At 42.2% G+C, this 23,797-nt stretch overlaps 1 protein-coding gene and 1 long non-coding RNA gene across 3 annotated transcripts in view; one reads left to right on the top strand and one right to left on the bottom strand.

Annotated features, from left to right (window-relative positions):
* LOC122882866 overlaps positions 1 to 8,687 on the bottom strand; it is a 16,721-nt gene extending 8,034 nt beyond the window's left edge. Inside the window, exons 1-3 of the long non-coding RNA XR_006379477.1 lie at positions 8,541 to 8,687; positions 4,669 to 4,859; positions 3,770 to 3,888 (exon numbers count right to left, since the gene is read on the bottom strand). This is a non-coding gene — a long non-coding RNA (uncharacterized LOC122882866). The remainder of the gene's footprint in view (positions 1 to 3,769; positions 3,889 to 4,668; positions 4,860 to 8,540) is intronic.
* nol4la (nucleolar protein 4-like a) overlaps positions 1 to 23,797 on the top strand; it is a 25,914-nt gene extending 2,117 nt beyond the window's left edge. The window contains exons 1-11 of one of the 2 annotated variants that reach the window (XM_044210761.1): positions 8,853 to 8,976; positions 9,413 to 9,568; positions 12,052 to 12,163; positions 13,910 to 14,019; positions 16,483 to 16,624; positions 17,413 to 17,705; positions 17,872 to 18,057; positions 18,601 to 18,789; positions 18,909 to 19,028; positions 19,173 to 19,362; positions 20,583 to 23,797. In XM_044210761.1, the coding sequence (XP_044066696.1) occupies positions 9,497 to 9,568; positions 12,052 to 12,163; positions 13,910 to 14,019; positions 16,483 to 16,624; positions 17,413 to 17,705; positions 17,872 to 18,057; positions 18,601 to 18,789; positions 18,909 to 19,028; positions 19,173 to 19,362; positions 20,583 to 20,800 (1,632 nt within the window). In that variant the 5' untranslated portion in view covers positions 8,853 to 8,976; positions 9,413 to 9,496 and the 3' untranslated portion in view covers positions 20,801 to 23,797. Of the gene's footprint in view, positions 1 to 8,852; positions 8,977 to 9,412; positions 9,569 to 12,051; positions 12,164 to 13,909; positions 14,020 to 16,482; positions 16,625 to 17,412; positions 17,706 to 17,871; positions 18,058 to 18,600; positions 18,790 to 18,908; positions 19,029 to 19,172; positions 19,363 to 20,582 lie in introns of those variants that run through there. The other variant, XM_044210760.1, reaches the window with a different exon arrangement.

The raw sequence follows: 23,797 nt of genomic DNA, 5'->3' as shown, positions 1-23,797 counted from the left end.
TCAGGTCACAATACGTCCCGCTGCACGTTACTGAGGCTGCAGGTGTGTTAGGGTTAAACCACACGCTCTTCTTTTTTTAACGGATTGCCAAGATAAACATGTACGTGGTGAACTCTCTGCACTGCCCCAGTAGGTCTCTATGTGTGCGCGTGCGCTGGTGCACGCGCGCCCATGTCTCTGTATGGTGTTTGGGCCTGCTGTGCCAGCAAGGAGACAACCACCATTTTAAATAAGCGCCTTCAGGGAATAGTCTCCCCCCACCCGCCCTGCTGGGACAGAGTCTCTCTGGACCTCAAAGAGCAGAAACGACATATGCTGTTAACAAACTGGAGGAGATATTGGCACAGATTAAAGACTGAATCCTTTGATTTTGGTTGAATAGCACTGATCCCTCCACAGGTGTTATACCTGTGTGAATGCACCATTTAGATTTAGGCCAACTGCCTTTACAAAACTCTAATCTCCACTCAATATTATGTTTCCCTCTGGGCAAGAGGGCAGGTGTGATCTGCCTCTGCAGGTGCACATGGTGCCTGAAATGTGTTGTTGATTAGCTTTGATTGACTCTTGTCATTTCTTGTTGATATAAATTCTCCTCTTGTCCAATATTTTCATCAATATAACATTCTCCAGGTCAGCCCGCTTTCTCTGTGAGGCCCATCTAACAATGGCTGAGCTGAAATAATTCTCTGAGGTCAGATTAAACCACTGGAGAGGCTGAGAAAGGAACTGAAAAAAGTGTAGCTCACTTTTCATTGGAGAGGAGAGCACATGCTTTGTAGCTAATATCATAAGTCAGGGGGAAACCTCCCCCTGACTCAGCTCCACTTGGGAAATTTAAATAACAAACGAAACATCAACCAACACAAGCTGCTTCTAATGATGAGTCAGAGGCAACAAATCAACCAATTTATATTCATGTGACTATTAGATAGCATGCTTTTTGATTCAGCGTTCGTAGGCTTTATAAATAGGCCGTCCTGGGCCAGTGGAAAAGTGACATACACACGAGCAGACGTACAAACACACAAACACAATGGTCACTGCCTCCTCGTATGGCTGCAGGGCCGGGGGCGTGTCTCTGGAGCTCGGGCATTGGGAGCCCCGCTGCAGCTGCTCCCAGGGTGTGCCAAGTTTCTGTATGGGGGCAGGCGTGGGGCTAAATGACGGGAGGCTGGGTGGGGGTAGGGATGGATGGTGGCTGATGTGCAGACAGAGAAGGTCTCTTCTATGTGTCAGTGAAGCATACAAGGCGGCTTCAGTGTGTGACGGGACAGAAAGACGGCAGGGCACAGTGGCACAGACTCAGTGTATATGCCTTCTTTTCAAGCCGGACACAATTATTTTCTCTCTGTGTTTTCTCTCCATCTCGGTCCTCCAGCCCGTGTTGTCTCGCCCTCTTTCTGCACAACTCAGAGCCCTCCCAGTGCTCAGAGAATCCAGCAGCCCTCAGTGTGGAGATGCAACCTCGTTTAGCTCTCATTATGTCCTGATTAGAGGACGCTACAGAGGAGGAGGGGAATAGGACCAGAAACAGACACAGAGATGCACCACAGAATTGCACTGTGTGAGCACAAGACTTTCCCGAGACGAAGGGAGTCAGCGTGCAGCCAGTTTCAAAAGAAACGCTTAAACACACCGTGCTTTTCCCCTCGGCTGACATGAGCATTGTACTGAAAAATGTGAAGTACTGCGAGCTGTTGCTTTTTGTTGCCATGCCAACTGAAATCTGTAAATATCTGTTCATCTCTCACAAATAGGTTTTAGTGGAAATGCTCTCATACACACACACACACACACACACACACACATATATATGTACATACATGTAACAGTTCAGAAACACCTCACACGATGTTTAAAAGTGAAAGATGCTGGAGGTGCTGTCACAAACTATGAATCCAGTCAACATCAGCTTGTGTAAACCTTTATGTTTTAACTTGTATGATTAGTCCAAAGCCATTATTTACAATCTATCAGACCAGAAATAAACAAGTGTCCTAAAGCTGAAACCATTCGCAGTCGATCAGCAGAAAATTAACTGGCAACTAGGGCTGCAATTATTTTAATTATTTTCTCTATTAATCGTTTGGTCTGTAAATCCATCACAGTTTCTCAAAGCTCAAGTTGATGTTTTTAAATGTCTTGTTTTGTCCGACCAGCAGACCAAAGCCCAAAGATATTCAACTGACTATCATAGAAGACTAAGAATACCAGAAAATATTCACATTTTAAGCAGCCAGAACGAGAGAAATTTGTTTTTTAAAATGACTCAAAACAATTAATAGTTTATAAAAATAGTTGCAGGTTATTTTCTGTCAATCAGCTAATCAATTAATCAACTAACCATTGCAGCTCTATTGGCAACAATTTTGATAATCAAATAATCGTTTCAGCCAAACATTTTCTGGTCCCAGCTTCTCAAATGTGAGGATTTTCTGCTTTTCTTTGTCTTATATGATAGTAAACTGAATATCTTTGAGTACTGATCAGATAAAATAATAAATCTGAAGATGCCACCTTGGGCTCTGGGAAGTTATAACGGGCATTTTTCAGTATATTCTGACATTTTAGCACAAAATAAAAAGAAGATTAATCGATAAATTAAAAATAATCTGCAGATTCCTTGATAATGAAAATAATGGTTAGTGGCGGCCTTAAAGTGACAGGACAGGATCAAATTAAACATGACTGCCACAGAAAAGAGGTTTTCAGAATAGAGGATTTAATAATGTTATACATTTACAAAGTAAAGATTTGTCTTGGGACGTCTTCTCCTCTACCACTATTCATAATCTGTCTTGGAAAATGGGCCCTAAATGTTTGTGCCTCACCGTCAGACGGGAAGAGGAACACCATCATTATTATCTGATTAATTAGTCCACATTTCCCCTGAGAGCTCCTCTTTTGTGGAGGGGCCACAGAGTCAAAAGAATACTGGCCCTATTATTCAACAACATTTGCATTACTGCTATTTTTTTGCATAGATTCTCCAGTGCTTTTGTCCAGTGTTTTTTTGTTGTTTTGTTTCACCCCTCTCTGGCAGTGCTTATTAGGAGGGCAACACATGGGCTCACACTCATGGGTTCAAACAACAAATGCTTACCACCCCAAACAAGAATCACCTAGTTGTTCTCGTCTCATTCGCCATCAGTCGCAGATGGACCAAAGCAGAATTTACCTGTGCATGTGTGGCAGTGATTGACTTTTTTCATCAAGTGCCTCTGTGTTTGAGGCTGGAGAACACTTCTTGGTTAAACGAGAGTCAAACTGGGATCCATAAAGAAATTAGTTTATGTCAATATGCGTTCATTTCAGAGGTTACTATGTTACTGTGACTTACTGTAAACGGGCGATGAAATCCATACTGCACGTATGTGGTAGTTGTGTGCGTGTATGTGTGCTCGTACAAAGAGGGGGTCGCTGATCGCATGCTCTGTGTTTCCTCCCTTCAGCACCCTCTCTGTTGCCATGGAGAGACCGTTCTTTGCTTTCCCATAGGAGGAGAAATTAACACCATTTTTAACTGGCCCGGGGGCCTCCCCCCCTGTGTGGGAGATAGTCTGAGTTCTGCTCCACGCACACACACACGCACACACACAGAGAGAGAGTCTTTAAGATGGCAATAATCTTCCTACCACACCGCTACTGTCATTTTTAATACCTTTGCAAGGCCAACGTTTAACGAACTGGGACAGCATGATAATAGCCTGAAAATGGTGAAATGGACTCTGGGATGTGATGATGTATGTGCGAGTCATTTACATACCATTTTGAGTCAGTGACTGGAACGTCAACAGTGTTAGTCTGCGGGGCCTGTCTGTGTCTCCGGCTGGGTGGGATATTGGGGATGTCACACACTCTATCAAATAATGTACATCATGGGGGCTGCAGAGAGAGGAACACACACACACACACACACACACACACACACGGATGTCGGACAGAGGGGTAGAGCTCGGTGCACCTAATGTGGATTTAATGACAGAGGCTTTATAATTGAGGCAGGAGGATGATGGTGAAAAGAAAAGAATTCAGAAGGGGACAGGTTTTATAAAAATAAATAAATAAATTAGGACACTGTGGAGGTAATAGTCTGTTTTTCCCTTTTTTTGTCATATGAACCTTTATCTTCCCCTTGGAGCACACGCACACACACACACACACACACACACACAGAAGAAACAACGATTGTTCAATTTACGTGTCCATTAGCCAGTTGATAGATTTACAGAGGGGAGATGGGGCTTTATAAGATGACCTGTTGTCACATCTGCAGTGAGATAATCTGAGTCATGACTACTGTTGACACAGCCATCTTTACTCCCTTTTGCTGGGTACACACACACACACACACACACACACACACACACACAGACACACAGAGTACCTGAGCACACACCCCTGCTGCCACAACTTAAGCTACTTATTGTGTAGCCACCTAACAAAATAAAAAACACCATCTTCATGTGTATGTTGACTTTTAAAGTTAAGTGCAAAGCTAAATTGAGATTTTTGCACGTCCCACAAGCGTTCATCCGTTCACCCATGGAGCAAATTTCTTGTGTGATGCATCTCTATCTTTGCCGGCCTGTCTTTGTGACCCAGCTGCTTCCCGTGAACCTCCCCTCCTCCCCTCCACCTCCATCACCTCCTCCTCCTCCTGACCTGCCTGTGTGCAGGACTGCTCCTCTCTCCCCTCAGTGACTCTCTGCTACAGTGTGTGAGACTGCCAGCGGGGGTGGGGGCAGCCGACTCAACCCCTCCAGTCTCCTAGCAACAGAGCGGTTTGGTGCGGGACAGGGAGAGCGCGCAGGGGATGGGGGCTGGTTGTACAGTGGTTTGGGGAGAGCAAAGTCCTACAGGATTAGAAAGATAGAGAGAAGGAGGAGAAGGAGGGTGAGAGTTTTGCGGTGTTGCTGGCGATTAGGAATGCTGACATGTCTCCTTTGCTCTTTAAAACGGCATGCTGCTGATGAGACCAAATATCTACAGCGCTATTCAACAGCTGTTCTCCTCTGAGATGCTTCATCTACAAGCTCTGCCCGGTAGACGTGTGCGGCACTTAAACACACATGGCGCGCACAAACATGCACACACTTAAAGCATGCCGTGTTCAGAGGTGAATGTTTAACTCCCTGTTGACTTGTGTTTTCTAAACTAAAGAGCTTATGGAAACAGAGGAGCCCAAGAAGGCCTTCAGGTAGCAGGACTGATGTGGTGGCTAGTGAAAGAAATGCAGCCTTGCCTGCAAGTTCTTACTTGAGGAGTAGTAGTACACAGAAGCAGAGCTAGATTAATCGATTAGTAAGATAATCAGGAACTATTTTGATAAGTGATTAATCACTTGAGTCGTTTTTCAAGCAAAAATGCATAACAGCTTCTCTGATGGGCTGATTTTCTGTGTTTTGTAGCATTGTGAACTGAATATTTTTAGGTTTTGGACTGTTGGTCGGACAAAAAAAGACATTTGAAGACGTCACCTAGGGCTTTAGGAAATTGTGATGTGCATTTTTATGACATTGAGAAAGTAATTGATAACAAAAATAGCTGCAGCCCTACACAGAAGCATTGCAAATATTGGTCTTATAATCAGATTTAAGCAGAATTAGCCAAGTTTTCCAACACTGGTGGGTTGCAATATGCATGTGTGTCTTTTTCAATTGGATTTCAGGTTGGAGAATACATTTGCAGCAGAATATCTGGAGTGTGTGTGTTGGATATTTTGTTGGGGTAGAATTCAGTGGAGGATGCAGCATCGGTGTGGGTGCATACCCCACAGTTGTATGAGATTATCTAAATCCAGCGTGAATGGACCTGACACCATTGTCCCAAGCAGCAGCAGCAGCAGTGGCGGCGGCGGTGGTGATGATGTCACCGGGGGAATGATGATGATACCTCCAATAGATTACAGCTGTGATGATGAGGTGGAGGATTGCTATTATTTCATTTATTATCATTACATTTAGCCCATGCTGACTGGGGAGAGTGGCTAGAAAGAGAGATGGAGAGAGGGAGAGAGAGAGGGCCGGATTAAAACAAACCCGCTCTGTGAGCTGGTTTTAGTTGCCATGGCAACGATCATTACCTCGCACTTGGGAGAGCAGGAGCAAGGAGAGAGAAGAGGAGGGGGGGGTGGAGAAAGAAAGAAAGACGGGACGGAGGTAGGGGATGAAGACATGGAGGCAGGAGAGAGGATGCAGTTGGGGGAAAACAAGAAAATGAAATGTCAGATCCCAGGAACTGTACAGAAATGTCAAGGAGAGGAAGGAGAAAAAAAGTGATTCCTCAATGCCAGGGGGACAACTTTTTGAACTCCGGACCCTCTCCTCTCACTCAAACAAGAAAAGATCACTCCCCAGCTAGAACCCAATCTCCAGAAAATGTCAGAGCTTGTCTCATATCTGCATGGAAGGAAAAAACCTAATTAAATGGCCAAATCTATCCCCATTTTATGCTTACTGGGGCACTTTAAAATATCAGCAGGTGCAGAAATATAAAGATAAGATCAAGTGGAAAATGCAAAGTGTTGAATGTTTGTAAGGTGGGACGTTTGTGAGAGTTACTTGGAGGAAAATATGGAGGCAGAAAAGAGAGGAAAGCCCCATGTGGTGCTGCGGATGGAGGCCGTTGTCCTAGCGATTCTACTTGTACGGCTTGTCACATGACCCTTTGCCCAGCACACCTGCCCGGGAGAAATCAGTGGCAGTTTCTATGGCGACAGGGTCAGCAGTACGGGCGCCAGAGGTGGTGGTAGGAGGGACTGTTGGTCCTGTACAGTGTCGGCGGTGTTATTTTTAAACATTGCAGAGATGAGTTGATGGTTGTCGACCCAGCCAGGCCGAGACCAGGGGCGTTTCCAGGATTTGAGGACATTTGGGGCTTAGCCAGGATTTTTTCATAAACAAGCTCTATTTTGATGCTTTTTATGCACTCTGGCACTTTGTTTACATTCAAAGAACGTCTTAATGATTGAAAAATTTAAATGTGTACCTCAAAAACCTGTTTAGTTTCCAGATTAATTATGAATTGCGATGTTAAAAAGATTAGAACGCTAGTCATTAGTATTAGTACTGAGAAACAAAACACTTCACAATTGCTTTCATTAAACATTTAAAGACTAGAGTATTTTACTCAATTTTCAGATACAGTTCATGCAGTGAAGAGCGTGCACTGCACTGTTAACCTGTCCACCATCTTGGACGATCTCAATTCAATTCAAGTGCTTTATTGACAAATAAAATGCCAAAGCATTTTAACACAAATTGTACAATCACAATAAACAGAAATCCAACAAAATAGAGTACAAGAAGGAGCCGTAGTAACATCACATAAACAGGGACTTTTTATTTATTTTCTGCGGCAGCAAACACAACACACAGTAACTATTATACTGCAACTTGAGCTTATCTACACACTTTATGGCTGACTTAAGTAACGTAACTACCCCTAATAGCATAAACCTTTCTGTGGCTGCAGCAAATGTGACAGGACTTCTCTCACAACAAACCCACTAGACTCCATCACACACACACAGGTGAACCCACAAGGCCACCTTCCTTAAAGGGGAAGGCGCAGTTAGACAGTACTAATACCTCATTGAAAATACTCCACAACGAGTAAAAGTTCTGCATTCTAAACCTTACAAGGTAAAAGTATGTAAGTATTATAGCAAAATGTACTCATTGTGCAGTAAAATGGTCTCTGCCAGTGTTTTACTATTATATATGATGTTTCTGGATTAATTTTACTGCTGCATTAATGTGTATGTTGCATTTTACTGCTGTAGATGTTCAAGGGTGAGCTCATTTTAACTACTTTATATACTGTTGGGTAGTTTGATCTACAGCAATGGATCATATTCTATAAGATCATCATATGTTTGCAGCGTCACTGTCCTGTGAAGACCAGTAAGTGCACTTTTTATGAGCTTAGAAAAACAGCCTGTTTTCAGCTTTGTGACGATGCATTTTCCAGCTAATCCAAAGGTTTAAAGTGTTTATTTATCTTAAAGAGTGGGAGACTCAACAAATAAATTAACACTTCATCCTTCATTTTATCAGAAACATTCAAAATCACCACATCTGGAGATGTGGTTTTCATTGGACAGGAAAGGAATGAAAAGCAGGTCTCCTAGGGACTTATCTGAACATTAATTGGTATCACTCTGCATTGTCTATTGTTATGTACAATCTAAATTTATATGAAGATGATTTGTTGAGGTGAAAACGTTACATATGGACACAATAAAATTCATAAATTGAATCATTTATATGTTCACACTGTCACACATAAAACATGGCTTAACAGCAACAACATTTAACACAAGTACAAAATTCGGCTCAATAACTCACAAGGTTCACAGACAAAACAATTGTCTCTTGCTAGTCACGTTTTCCCCACATATCCAACATGCTAATGTTATTAGCTTAAGCCTATGGCATTTTACATGACATAAATTAGCCTAGCAGCTAGCGGACTTTTCCCTCTACTCATAGCTTAACAAAATACATGTATTATTTATATTTCTTCTTACTCACCGCTGGTGATGGTTAGTTAGGTTGAATTTCAGCCTGCACACACATTTTTATCAGACTAACAATGTTGAAGTAGAGCAGGTTTCTAGCAACAGACTGCTGATTTGTCGCCATGTTTCTTTTTGTTAAGCTTGTCAACCTAGCAACAGTAACTAAGGGGGGCGGGACTTTGGATCCATTCCAGTGTACAGGCATGAGTAGCATTAGCATTTTAGCTAATCAGAATTGCACAAACACACAAGTATTAGGCCTACAAAGAAACACCAAATAGCTTTTACCAATTTCCACGTGTGATTCTTCTGACTCAGCTGCTGCTGTTGGCTCAGTCTGTAGCTCAATTGCTGCTGTTGCCACCCTCTTCCTCCGCAAAACCATGAAATCCACTTAAATTAAGCTCATAGCACCTACAATCAAGATGAGGAAAAATGTACTTTAACAGGTAATTAAACCTTTAATGAAAAGTGAAAAGCCACCGTGTGCTGCACATTCACACACATTGTGTTTTTTGTCGAGCTTCACATAGGCTTAAAATTACATTTGGGGCTTAAGTCCTGGTGAAATGGCCTGGCAATGCCACTGGATGAGACTTTTCCACCTGAGAGAGAAATTTAAAGATAGAATGACTGCTGGACAAAACAAGGCAGGTTTTTTTTCAGTGCCAGTGAGGACACCTTGCGCAGTGTGTATGACTGTCTGTAACCACATGACCCATGACTCATGTGCCTTAAAGATCCTTCTCACATCACATGGATGCAAGACTCTCCATTTGCAGCTATAACATCAGCGATCCTCAGCTGTCGATGATACACACATGTCATCTCTGCAAGCCTCAGGCGGAACATTAAACTAAACTCCAGTCTCTGTTTGTGTTTCAGTGTTCAGATGGGAATTCGGCCCAAGACAACTCCTCCCTGAAACGTGTAGCTGTGGTAGAAGACTTCTTTGACATCATTTATGCCATGCATGTGGAGATGGGCGCCGACCCTGGCAGAGCACCCAAACATGCAGGCCAAAAGAAGACCTACAAAGCGGTGGGTAAATCCAACCAGGTACCTGCAGGTTGCAGCTAACCTTGCTAGCACTGCTCTTAGTATCTCTTTATACTTGTGGATATTGAGTATGTTAACAGTAAAGTCAACATTACCCTCTTGTCTCTGCCATTTCGCCCATATCTATACCACGGCAGTGCTGCTGCGAGAGGGATGGGATACAAAGAAAAAGGAAAAGGTTGTCCACACACTGAAATTTGCAAGCTCCCAAAAACATTTTTTTTTTGTCTGATATACAAGGTCTTTGTCAGAAAAACATCCATGTGAACAATTAACAGGTTCTACTGGACATACAGACAAACAAGACTAAGACTCCATGCTAGCGGCTCTGTGAGGCTCTACTTAGGGACAGCGGTGCTTTAACCTAAATGCTAATGTCAGCATGCTAACATGCTGATGTTTAATAGGTATAATGTTTACCATGTTCACTATCTTAGTTTAGCGGGTTAGCATGCTAACATTTGCTAATTAGCACTAAACAAAGTACAGCCGAGGTTGATGGGAATGCTGTTAGTTTTTAGTATTTGGTCATAAACCAAAGTATTGGACAAATACAAACTTGACCTGATGATGGCGCTAGATGAAAAGTTAAGGGCTCACCAAAGTGATTACAATTTATTCGGAGGGGAACATGAAAGTTTGTATCAAATTTCACGGCAATCCATCCGTCAAGTTATTTCACTAAACGCCAAAAATGTCATCCTCATGGTGGCACTAGAGGAAAAGTAAGGGGGATCACCAAAGTCATTAGGATTCATCCTCTGGGTACCATGAATGTTTGTGCAAAATGTCATGGTAATCCATTTAATAGTTGTTGAGATATTTTAGTGTGAACCAGAGTTGTGGACTGACATTGCCCTCCATAGAGTCATGCTGCTAGCGTGGCTAAAAAATACAGCTCCACCCACAATTACAAGATCACATGATAACACTCATTATCCCCAAATAATGTTTCTATGCACATAAAAAACCCATATTGTCCTAAAGAAGCCCATACAGGACATACATGAACACATTTTTAGCCACGCTAGCGGCTCTAGGGATGGCAATGTCAATCCGCCACTTTGGTCCAGACTGAAATATCTCAACAACTCCTCACAGGTTTGCCATGAATTTTTGTACTGACATTCATGATCCCCAGAGGATAATTCCTAATAGCTCTGGCGATCCTCTGACGTTTCCTCTAGCGCCACCAGCAGGTCAAAGTTTCAATTTGCCCAATACTTTTATTTATGACTAGACCCGACATTCCCATCAGCCTCAGCTGTACTACGTGTTTTGTCAAAATGTTAGCATGCTAACCCGCTAAACTAAGATGGTAACATGGTAAATATTATACCTGCTAAACATCAGCATGTTACCATTGTAACTGTGAGTATATAAGCATGCTGATATTAGAATATAACACAAAGCATTGCTGTGCCTAAGTAGACCCCTCACAAAGCTGCTAGCATCAAAGACTAAGACTAAAGGCATGTTGAACACCTCAGGCATCAGGAGTTACCAAGGGAACAACTAACCACCTTTACCAGGAAAACAAAGTACTTAAAGTAGAGTTCGAGTCACATGATGGATGTCTCTGGAACAAAGGCAGTAGTTTACGTTGCAAACCGAGGTGTGGTGTCAGGTCAGGTGTGGTGTCCTGACAAAACGAGAGGTTTTGTATACAGCTTTGGTGCAGTGTTGGGGGGTTCATCAGGACCCCTCCTCTCCTCCCACCCGCCCCCCAGGTTTGGGGAAAAAAAAAAATCATAGAGCCAATTCCTCCTGCCCTGTAGAGAGGTCCTGTCACGTCTCATAGAGTGTACCCTTTTGAGGAGGCAGCATCACTGGGGCAGGGCATAATATGGAACTGTCACTGTGGCCTTCTGGGAGGTGCACGCTCCTTTGGGTGGCCTTTCCCTCTCAGCTGCCTCAAGGGGCCATGAGGGGTGGGGGGGGCAAAGGGGACGGGGAGCTGTGGCAGTGGTGATGGTGGGCCGGTGGGGGTGGGCACCCCTGCTGTCTCTCCATGGTCACGTGAAGGTCGCATTTTTACAGGGAAACGCCAGAGGGGGTGAGGAGGGGAGGGTGGCATAGCAGTAGAGACAAACAGAGAAGGAAGGCTGAGCATGAGAGAGAGAGGTGCAGATATGAGTCGACTGCACCTGAAAGAGCAGGAAGAGGAATGAAAAAGATGACAAACACCACTTGTGTTTTAGGGTATCAAAGCAGAAAAGGGCTTCGGCTGGAACTAGGCCATCCGAAGGCATGAGAGATTGCCAAAAGGGAGGACTCCTCCTCATGCCACATCGAGATAACACATAATCACTGACCCCAAACTTTCACACATGCACAGCACAAAAAAATACCCAAACACCTGCACACAGTTTGAATTCAGCCACAGCTTGAGCCATATCTGCAGCCATTGTTTTTTTTTTGTTGTTGCCGTAACCCAGTCTCCTCTGCTCACTCCTCCGGCACAGATAGCAGAGACCTACGCCTTCCTGCCCAGAGAGGCGGTGACTCGCTTCCTTATGAGCTGTGGAGAGTGTCAGAAGAGGATGCACATCAACCCCAGCACTGCAGAGTTCAAAGGTAATAGCACACATCAGAGCTCTGGATGGCTCTCTAATTTGAGAGACATCATTAACTGATATGCTATTTTTGAGATTAACCTTTTAAGAGTGGATAATGCTCGGATCCTTTGACATACTGACATGGAAAAGGTTTAATTACTATGTTGCACTGCATGCTGAGATGTTATAAACCAATCAATCTTCTACTACAACAGCCAGACTTAATTGTTGTAGGATTTTCTGAAATAATTTCATCATAAGATTCATAGAAATGTTTATTTGGTGTATCGTGTAAAATAGAGGTGTTCAGTTTGTGGTTGCTATTTGAGTGACAGACATGGTAAGTTTTCCATCGTCCTGTCAGACACCAAATATGAACTGATATCATTTTAGGTGTTTGTACTTTGAAGAGTTTTTGAATCGATCCCCCATTAATTAAACATACTGTATATATCCATCACTGACATGATGTAACAAAGACTCAAGAGGACCACATCTCTAGGATTATATAGACCCACTAAAATGATCACAGAATCCCTCTAGTGGCCGGTGTGGAGACTGCAGGCAGCTCTCAGCCACATTGTTTGATTTCAGGTGTTACATACAGTCTTTGCTACTGCTTGGATTTCAACCTTTGGCAGGATATTGCAACAATTATGTCTTACTGTGTCTGTGATTAGCTCAGACCGTACAGAGCTTCTTTACAGAGGGATTCAGTAAAGAAAGAAAAGCCAATAAAATGAATTATGTTGGTGCTGCATTTATTGGTGTGCTGTCCAGTTTGAATTCTTTATCCTTGTAGTTAGTTTAGAGCAGAGGTTTTCAAACTGCTCTAAAAAAAACAAAAGGAAGTTAGTTATTGCAGTTAGGCCAGCACATTTGGCGCGCAACTTGCGTCAAAAATCGCATTCCTTGTCTGAGTCATAACACACAGACATGATACACATTTTTTTTTTGATTCAGTGTGATTTACACTTTCTGAGAATATTATTTTATCTGATGTTCATTGCAAATAAACGCCCATAAATCTGCTTAGAAATCATAGAAAAGAGACGTTCCTTATAACTCCAGAACTTGCCTGAGAATGATCAGGTTTTTAAGTTTTCTTCAGTATCAAATTAATCCAGTGATAGTTGATAGTTGTACATCTATAGATACATTTCAAACAGGAACTAGTATTAGCTAGTATTAGCTAGTTCGGCATACTTTTAATGGTGCCCATTAAAAGTATGGCGGTGAGAAAGTCCTGCATTCAAAATTTTACTTAAATAAAAGTATAGAAGTATAAGCAACACAATGTACTTAAAGTATAGTAAAAGTACTAATTTTGCAGAATGGCCCCTCTCAGCATTATATATTAATTATCGGATCATTATTTTGATTGTATATGATGTAGTTGGAGCTAATTTTAACTATTTCATATACAGTTTGGTACTTTTAATCTATAATAATCCATCATATTTTATAAATTGATCATATGTTTTATATTTAAAAACTTAATCTGAAAAGTAACTAGTAACTAAAGCTGTCAGGTAAATGTAGTGAAGTAAAAAGTACAGTATTTCTCTCTGAAATGTAGTGAAGTAGAAGTATAAAGTAGTATAAAATGGAAATACTCAAGTACAAGTAAGTACACTACTTGAGTAAATGTACTTTGTTTCTTGATTAATCTGCTTGCTTCTACATATTTATTAGACATTAAATCATTATTATTTAGAATGATTATTTTGTAATTGTTGTTTTTTGTTGTTGTTTTCTTTGTCAGAAAATGACAGACCAACCTCACTGGTCCCGGACCTCATTGATTACAACATGCCTCTTACTGCCACCTACCTGAAACAAATGAAACTGCAGTGCATGACTGCCACTGAAAGGGTAAGTGCCTCTTTCTGCAAGTGGATGTTTGTGAAGCGTGGGCATACATACTAGGTATCCTGATGGATTAATTAGAAAATCTGACACTGTTAACATCTCCTTTTCACTATAATTGCATTTGTATTGACTGCACAAATCCTCTGGTTATTTTCTTTTCAGTCTCATCAAGGCTGTAGGGAGAAATGCTTTGTGCAGGCACAATAAGACATCCTCCCTCTTAACTTTTAATTCAATATTAAACAATCCGAGTAGTCTGGTCTGCTGGGAGGAGGAGCTCAGTGTGAAATGAGGATTAGTAAATCTTCTGTGCAGAGTGACGTCATGTGTGAGACCACTCCCATGTGGGACTGTGACAGAAACACTCAGAGACCACTGTCACTAAAGTGCAGGGAGCGGTACTTGATGATGATAATGTCGACCTCACTCACGCATAATTAGGATTATCCGGAACAATGACCCAGACTGTGATTTGCGGGTGAGTACAAATTAACAAATGCTCAGACTGTTGGGCGCATCTGTGTGCAGACTGAGAATGAGCAGGCCAATAATTTAATAATTAACCATCACAGAGGGTTATGTCAGTGTTGTAGGAGACTTGTAGTAATTTGTTCCATATCTCTGCTGCGCTGGTTTAGAGAACAGTTCAAAGCAGCAGTTGGTTCAAAATGCAGCAGGTTTGTTCTGTTGACAAAAGCAAATCAGTAGAAGATTTGTGAAAGTGTGTGTGGACTGTTGCAGGAGTCAGTTCTGCAGAACTTTGGTTTGATTGTTAGAGTACAACCTTGCTTTTCTTTTATGGCATATGGTAAAGAAGCAAACTACATACATTCTGTTCAAAAAGAGGGGTGATGAAAACATGCCTCAGATCTGTTTTCTATCCTTTTTACCAAACATTCCCACTGTTATGCACCTCAGTATAGCCATTTAGATTGGATACAGGCCTAGTTATAAAAACACCACTAAAATAGGGCTGCAACCAATGATTGTCCAAAAGAAATAAAGCCCAAAGTGACATCTCAAGATTGCTAATTTTGTCCAAAACCCACAGATATTTAGTTTACTGTCACATATGAGACAAAGAAAAACAACAAATCCTCATAACTGAGAAACTCGAACCACTGAATGTTTGGCATTTTTCTTGAAAAATGGTTAAAATGATTATCAAAATAGTTGGATAGTAGATTAATTGTTTCAGCTCTACACAAAAATATTTCCATGCTGGGAGATTTTAATTATATTATAAGTTGTATCACCTTCTGAAGGTATGTTGTATGTTGTGTTTGTTGTCTTAATTGGTGAGACAATACAGTTTATTCTATTCTCTCTCTCTCTTTAATGCTACATTGGTCACTTGGTACCTAATGGAGCTGTCACTGAGCATTTTGGTCCTCATCAAAACCCCTTTACAGAGGGACGGATGCATATTCCCAGGAGTTTAGGCCTATTTGTGTGCTCGTGTGGATAGAATGAGATGACGAGATGTATTTCTGCTCTGTTTCCATCACCCAGTCGTAGTTCTGCCCCCTTCTGCCAGCTGACACATGACGACGTGCACACAGGCCAAGGAGAAGTCACCATTTATGTTAGCATAAAGTAAACTGCCCTGGGTCGCTCTGAGAAGCTCAACGCTGCTCTGAAATGTGGTCATGGCTGTTCAGCAGACTATAATTTCTGTAGTTTGAAGCCAAAACTCAGGACAGCCTTTGAATAGTTTGTGAGATTATTCCACTCTCCTTTGCTAATCCTTACCCCCGTGGTTTACTCATACTCGTGTTACGCTACAACAAGCATCTTTAGGGTCTCTACGTAACAGAGTTAAAAATAGCAGTGCGCACATAAACATATTAGTCAGCAGGGAGGCTCCTACATGGCCAGACTTCAGTATGTTTTTATTAAGAGTTAAATCAAGAAAATGTTCACATTGTTTCAAGTCATAAATGTACATTGAAAGCTTTATTGGTTGCTATAATTATTCCTCCTTAATATGAGACTGGCCATGGCAGTGTAACTTTGGAAGGTACCCTCACGATTTCTCTAACTCAGACTTCTGAAGCTTCATATTCACGTCAACTGAACATCCATTTTTACACAGAACAAGGACTGTGGATTCACTTACATTGACATAGCTTTACGAAGGGACCTCTTTTTGGCCTGTATGGACAGCAGGAACAATTACAGCAACCAATACCTCTTTCAATGTACATATGGGCATGTCAGTATAGTTTTAATATAAACTTCAAAAAGTGTGACCCTGTTTTTTAACAGCAAAAAAGACAAAAGATGCAAAGTGTCATGATAAAAGTCTTGTCTTTTTCTCCCTCTCTTTATCTTTACGGGATGAATGGGAAACTTGAAAGTTGCTGTCTAAAGTGAGAGGACCTTTCTCCTGGTCCACTTCCTCTGCCCAACCAGGTTTCTTCCCCTGTCTCACAGTTTCTTTTCTCTCCCGCTGTCTCCCTTCAGGATGACAGTTCGGTGAGCAGTGAGGACATGAACAGCGCTGAGCCCACATGGGTCGCAGCTGAGCAGCCCCCAGTGCCTGAGCCCAGTCCACCTAATGGAGAGAGAGTCAGCAACCCAACTGCCACCGTTAAAGAAGAGGACGGTAAGACAACTGTAGACACGCAGCCATCTTGTACTAATAGTTGTCACTGGTTGTTGTTGGTATGATGTGGTTTTATTTGTTTTTGGTCCTTTTTTTAGTTTTATTTACATCTGGAATTTACACAGGAAGGGTACCGATTAGTGTTACACAGGAAACAGCTTGCCTCGTTCTTAGTGGACTAATCCAAATAAATCTACTCTTACAGGGGGTGGGACACCAACGCAGCCCCAATCCATTGTGCACCCCTCTCTCAGGGTACAGGGCTTAGAGAAGTAGGACAAAGGCCGATATTAACTGTCACAGATTAGGAACCACCACAGAAAAGACTGAAAATAGGGCAAATCATTGAGAGGGAGAATTACTCTGTTCCAGTGAACATAGGTGTGCGCAGAACACATGTTGAAACCATCACAGTCAAATCATTACATGGCCATAAACTGAGTTAAAAAGCTCTAATTTGCACACACCAGGAAGTGAAGGCTCCCTTCCCCCATCCGTCCCTCCTCATCTCTTTCTCTCTTCGCTGTTAACACTCTCCCCTTCTACCCTAACTTTTATTTATCTTGACAGTTGACCCCAATACCCACTTCCATAACAGTTTCAGAAAGCACAACATGAGGCAGGAAGTCCCATGCCCCAGTAGTTACACACCCACTCTGTTGTTACCCAAGACAGAAATAGCGCCTATTGTAGTAAACAAACCCACATTAATGCTAAATGATGACAAACATCCACACAGCTCATCTCTGTATCTGCGTCTTCGCCTTGTCCTCCCTCCATTCTGCCAGATGACGACTCCTCGGAGAACGGCAGTGCCAACGGGCTGCCGGCCCTGACCTCCCCGGAGGTGCTGTCTGTGGGTGGGAACCCCCCAGATGGTGGGACCCCTTATGGGGAGGTGACAGAGAACGGGTTGAGCGCTCCCCTGGACTTCAGCACCACCTCGCCCTCGTCCTCCTCAGAGGATCAGCAGCCGGTCAATCTGAGCGACAGACTGCTGCCTGCGGGGAGCTCGCCGCCAAACTCTTACCCCGCAGACCCCAACAGGAAGTACCCCATCAAGACAGAGTACAACAACAAGGTAAGAATAGACACTTGATTTGATTAATCACAATTTCAAATATTTTGTCTTTCTCATGTGGTACCAACTTTGTTTCAATGGACAGTTAAGAAAAATAGCTCCTGTGTCTGTATAATCTATAAATAGGTAATAAATAACATTTTTGTGTATTTCTGTGTGTTTATAGTCCCCTCCTTACAGCTCAGGAAGCTATGACTCTGTGAAGACTGAACTGAGCATGAGCGCAGAGGACTTGACCTCTGGTCGAGCACAGATAATTGACGACGACGACGACGATCATGACGACCACGATGACAGTGACAAGATCAATGACGCTGAGGGTATGGACCCTGAGAGACTTAAAGCCTTCAATGTAAGTAACCTGTCTAACTGTTGCAGTATAATTAAATTCATATAGAGAGAATCCATTACAGTGCTGTTCTTATCTGTGGATCTCCAGTACTGATGGCTATCAGCCAGCACTGTTATTGTTGTTATACGTAGATACTGTATTTAGAAATATCAAAGATGAAAAAAATTCTCATATCCAAACCCAATGCAGGCAAGAACTCTCTATTTATTCTGTGAAAACCACTATCTGTGCATTTCTGAGTCTAATGGAAACAGCTAGAACAGTAGAGTTGCAAAAATGCAAACATGAGTGAATAACCAAACATTAGAAATATTGTCCTGAATATGAGTAATGATTCCATTTCCATCACTCCTGTTTTCATCACCTCCCCCTCCCTCTTTATCCTCTCTTCTTCCACTCTACCTCTAATGCTCCCTCATCCCCTGCCTTCCCTTTTCCTCTCTTTTGTTTTCGACTCTCACACCCCTCTCGCTCTCCACCCCACACCCCCACTCCATTTTTCTGCTCTACATCCCCTCGCTCCCCTCCCCCTCTCTCTGTCAGATGTTTGTGCGTCTGTTCGTGGATGAGAATCTGGACCGCATGGTGCCCATCTCCAAACAGCCCAAGGAGAAGATCCAGGCCATTATCGAGTCCTGTAGCCGTCAGTTCCCAGAGTTCCAGGAGCGCTCCCGCAAGCGCATCCGCACCTACCTCAAATCCTGTCGCCGCATGAAAAAAGGCGGTTTTGAGGTACAAAGTGCCCCAGCTATAATGTTGCCTGCATAAATCCAACATACAATCATAAATATCAAAAAATGCAGTGTTTCACATTCGTAATGTGCAAAAATCTCGCTGACCCTTGCTGCCAGATACGACCAACACCTCCTCACCTCACCTCTGCCATGGCTGAGAACATCCTCGCTGCTGCCTGTGACAGCGAAACCAGAAATGCTGCCAAGCGGATGCGGCTCGATGTCTACCCACCAACGGTAAATGTCTTGGCAGTTGGTGTTTGTGAATTTGTCCAGCAGGGATTCAGCAATGTGCTAGGATGGCCAAACATCATTAACGGCAAACTACACAACATAAACTACAATATTCTGCCCAAACTGAAAACATTTAATTTCTCATAGGATGAGCCCGCCTCTGTTGACAAGCCCAACTTGAGGGACCCGGCCTCTGTGACCCCGTCAGGGTTCTCCATCTCCAGCGCAGCTTTTGCCCAAGACCAGCTCTACACCAATGGAGGCCTCAACTACAACCTGCGGGGATATGGGACAGTCGGCAGCAACCAGCAGAACTCTGGGGCTGCACAAACCAATGGTGAGGCGCTTCTGTCAGTCCAGCTCAACCAAACAGTGTGGCTTGAAAAAGAATTGTTAATGCTGTGTATTTAGAAGAAAACAATATTCAGCACACTGCTCTTGCAATTAAAGGGTTGTTTCATGCAAATTACAAAAACACAACATATTTTCTCATGTAAGTCTCAACCCTAATATGAGTTTCCAACTTGACACAATGCAGGTGAATGTCTCTGAAGGAATAATGTCTCTGTTACTCTGGATAATCCAAAGAACACATGGCTGACTATTTCTTCAGCAGAAAGTATTTCCATTGAAAGCTGTTCGTAGGTGTTGGTGGATTATCCAGAGTAGCAGGAACATTGTTTTTAGAAAGAGATGTTGCTGAATAATTTCAGCCAACATAGAGAGGGCAATGTCAGTATGTCTGACTGAAAATATCACAGCAACTATTGGATGGATTTCCATCAAATTTTGTACACACAGTCATGGTGCCCAGATGATGAATCCTAATCCTGACTTTTCATCTAGCGCCACCAGCAGGTCAACTTTTTTCAACTATTCAATAAAATATCTCAACATCTACAAGATGGATTGGTACTAAATTCAAGGTTTTCAGATAATATATCCTACTGACGTTTGTGATCCCTTAACTTTTCCTCTAGCGTCATCAAATTTCACTTCGTCCAATACTTTGGTTTATGACCAGATACATGCAAAACAATGTGTATGTAATAACATGTGAATGTAATAACATTCCCATCAGCCCTAGCCGTACTGTGTTTGGTGCTAATTGGCAACAGTTAGCATGCTAACATGCTAAACTAAGATGGTGGACATGCTAAAACATCACCGTGTTAGCACTGTTATTGTGAGCATGTTAGCATGCTAAAGTCAGCATGTAGCTCAAGGCATTGATTTGTCTTAGTACAGCCTTAGATACGGCGGTTAAGTCAGGAACATTTTTTTTTGTAATTTGGGTGAACTGAGCTTTCAAGAATCAGCATTGTTTGATAAATGTCTTATCCGCGTGCAGGAATCTTCTTCAAGATATGGAGCTCCTGTTTTTTTCTGCTAGTTCCAGGGTATTTCGTCATAATACCTCAGTCCTAATTGCATAGTTTGATATCCTAACATAAAGACATTTCTCAGGTTAAGGATGCTTCCTGACCCTATTTCCTATTCTCTGATGTATCTCCCATATTGTATGGTTTCCTTAAATCATCACGGTTGTGTCCGCAGGTCCCACAGATCTGAGTATGAAGTCAGTCGGTCCAAACTCCTCCTCCTCGAGCTCCAACAGTCACGGTCAGGGAGGTGGTGGTGGTGGAGCTTCGGCTCAGCTTAGCCATCCGGAGGTCACAGCGGTGAGGCAGCTCATCGCGGGATACCGGGAGTCCGCAGCCTTCCTGCTCCGCTCAGCAGATGAGCTTGAAAACCTGATCCTGCAGCAGAACTGAGTCTGATCCAAGACCTTCTCCTAGTCTGTCCATCTCTGTTGCGCTCAGTCACACATATTTTGGCAGACTTGCATACAAAGACACAAATGTACACGAGTGATACTGCAGTGCACAGTGGGTCCTGTAGGTATGGTACCTTTACTTATTCCCACATGTTTATGTATTTGGACGGGCCAGAACTTATCACAGGCAGAAAAATGTTTATTTATGCATTTGGTTCACTTTGACCTTAGTGCCCTGTTATCTGTAGCCATTCATCCCATTCAGTTCATTTTACCACTTCAACCTCCATTTGTCTCAGGAAGCGATGATCTATGTGAAAAAATTATCTGCATTGGTACGCAGGGGAGTACCAGAGGTGTTAACCTTAAATTAGCTGTGACCATAATGCCACATTGGCTCGTTAGTGCAGATGTTTGGACAAATGAACAGTTAAATAGCAGAGATTCAGTGTCATTACCGTGTTTCACAAATGTAAAATATGCTGTACAGTGGCATTATTCAGGTCATTTCTAAACAATAACTCTCTCCAAATTCACTTCTGTTTCATGGAAAATTTGGAGCATTGCTTTCTGAAAGTCCATAGATGAATCGCTGCTAAATCCACTGACCTGTTAACCTCAACAGTTACTGAAGGATGTGCTGACTTTGATGTACACAAAAAAAAATGTAGAGAAAGGAAAAGATAAACAGGACAGTGTTTGACAGTTTTCACCTGTAAATTTTGACCAACAGATCCGTCAAGTCGTTCGGTCGAAACTATACCTCGGTCCTGCTCTGTTGGAGTGGTTTCCAGATTCTTAGGCATGTGGTTACTAAGAGACAAAGACTCATTACCCGACGTGACTTATTTTCGGTTATTTTATTATGAATATTTCTATCACAGGCAATTTCTCATTACTTAAAAAAGGAAGGAGGCTTTTAAGAAGCATGGGTATGCAAATTGAGGTCACAGACACCTGTCAGGGGAAAAAAGAGATTAATATATTGTTTAGACTCTTGGTTTTATAACCAGCGCTACTGGAAAAGTGGAAAAAGGTGCAATATTGAAGATAATCAGCAATGGTGTGCTTACTGAAATGACTTTGTCAGGCTTGCTGAAGCGTTTTAAGGCAACAAGGGGAGCACTTTACCACAATCTCCTCCTGCTGTAACTGTCAAGTTGTAAAAAGAAATGATATCCCATGCAGCATTGTAGCCAATTTCAATGTTGTTGTTTGTTGTGAATACTGATCTTTATCGCTAACCTCATAACTGAGGCACTTTCATTGTATTGGGATCACTCATCCATAGTGAAAAAAGGAAATGGGACCTGGCAGAAAAAATTAGACTTAATGTTGCACGTCTTTTTTTACTTTAAAGTCATTTTTGGGTCATTTTGTGAAGGAATTGTCCTATGAGTTAAAACGGGCACATTGAGCTCACAAGTATCCATTACTGGCTGTCAAATGAATGCAGCGGTATCACCCTAACATACATATGGCTTTACTTAATGCAGTGTGAGTGTGTGAAGGCTGCTCAGACAAAAGAAACTCTGTCCGTCCGTCCGTCTGTATCATCCCCTCCGACCTCAGCTGTGTCAAACCCTCTCTCCCATCTCCACTCACTGATATCATGTCTGAAAACACTCTGTTTGAAAAGAAGCAAGAGACAATCTTTTGAAAAAGATGTAATCGCATCACAGTTTACTCTCCCAGCTTTCTGCTATGGTGTGTGTGTATTTTTGTGTGTGTGTGTGTGCGTGTGTGTGTGCGCGTGGTCTGAGGGCACACAAGAGTACTCAAAGCAGATCTAGAGCACAGTCTCACACTGGACACTTTTAATGGTGAGTCACTCAGCACAAAAAACAGTCGTGTAAGTGTGTGTATGTGGTGTTTTTATTTTGCTGATGTAAGTGTTGGTATTGACAGTATGTTGATTTTCTGTTTGTGTATAAGTGTATGAGTGACCCAGTTTGTACAACATCAATCTGTGAAGATTTTAATTCAGTAGGCTGAAACATTCCAAACAAGGACAATGACTCTTCAAGCAGCCAAAAGTGGCTCGCACCTTATTGATTTGTCAAAGTTTAGAGAGATATATTTCTGTATTTATCACAAATCTATCAAATTTATCAGTTATTTATCATGAATCAGTCTGTCAGTCTAGTCTATCAGCATCATTCATGAATTTCTCACCACCACTAGGCACATTTTTATTACCATGTCATAATTGGGCTGCATTACATTTACATTTAAATTCTATTATCTATTGCAAGTTTGGAAGCACTTTATAGCTCAGGATTAAGGTAACATAACAGTGATTTGAGTGTGTCTTTACCTCATTTGGAATATCGGTTTCAGTTCAAACATATTGAGAACTGATTATAACAAAGGACAGTTTGACGCAACTCAATAAGAAGCAGCTTTCAATCTGCTTTATTGATGACTATATAAAAAAAAAGCGAACAGCTCCTTTTTTGAAAACCGTATTGGAGCTCAGTCTGAACTCATAAGTTTGCATGGTCCATCTGAGGGGTGTTTCATATAAAGGAGGCTCAGAAAAGAAGGGCGTCTTGTGAAAAGCCTGAACTGAACCAGGATGAATGTGTTTCATAAAGCTGGTTCGGAGCTAATGTAAGCAGTCGAAGTCGAGTCTGGTTTATTTCATGACTTTGAAACACAACCCTGAAACATCAAGCATATTGATCACATCAGTTCACAGTGAAGAAAACAGACGTTAAGACAAAACCACAATGTTCGCAGCCGCAAAGCAACAGAAAAAATAAACATAATATGGAGGGTGAAATATTACAGCAGCAATAACAACAACTTTGTAGGTCAGCGATGAGCTCAGACTCTGACAGAAGTAGAGATGAACTCAAATCAGCTAGTACTCCTCTGTCAGCTCTTTCTGCTGCTGTGCTCTGCTTGCGTCTGTGACTTGTATTATGAGCATTTTTAGAAACTTAAAGCGGCTATAATCTATACTTTTTGTAATAAAAATGTATCAACAATG

Source organism: Siniperca chuatsi, linkage group LG10 (assembly GCF_020085105.1).
Source record: "Siniperca chuatsi isolate FFG_IHB_CAS linkage group LG10, ASM2008510v1, whole genome shotgun sequence".
Classification (NCBI taxonomy): domain Eukaryota; kingdom Metazoa; phylum Chordata; class Actinopteri; order Centrarchiformes; family Sinipercidae; genus Siniperca; species Siniperca chuatsi.
The sequence above is the reverse complement of the archived record's forward strand: the minus strand, read 5'-3'. Positions and strand labels throughout refer to the sequence as shown.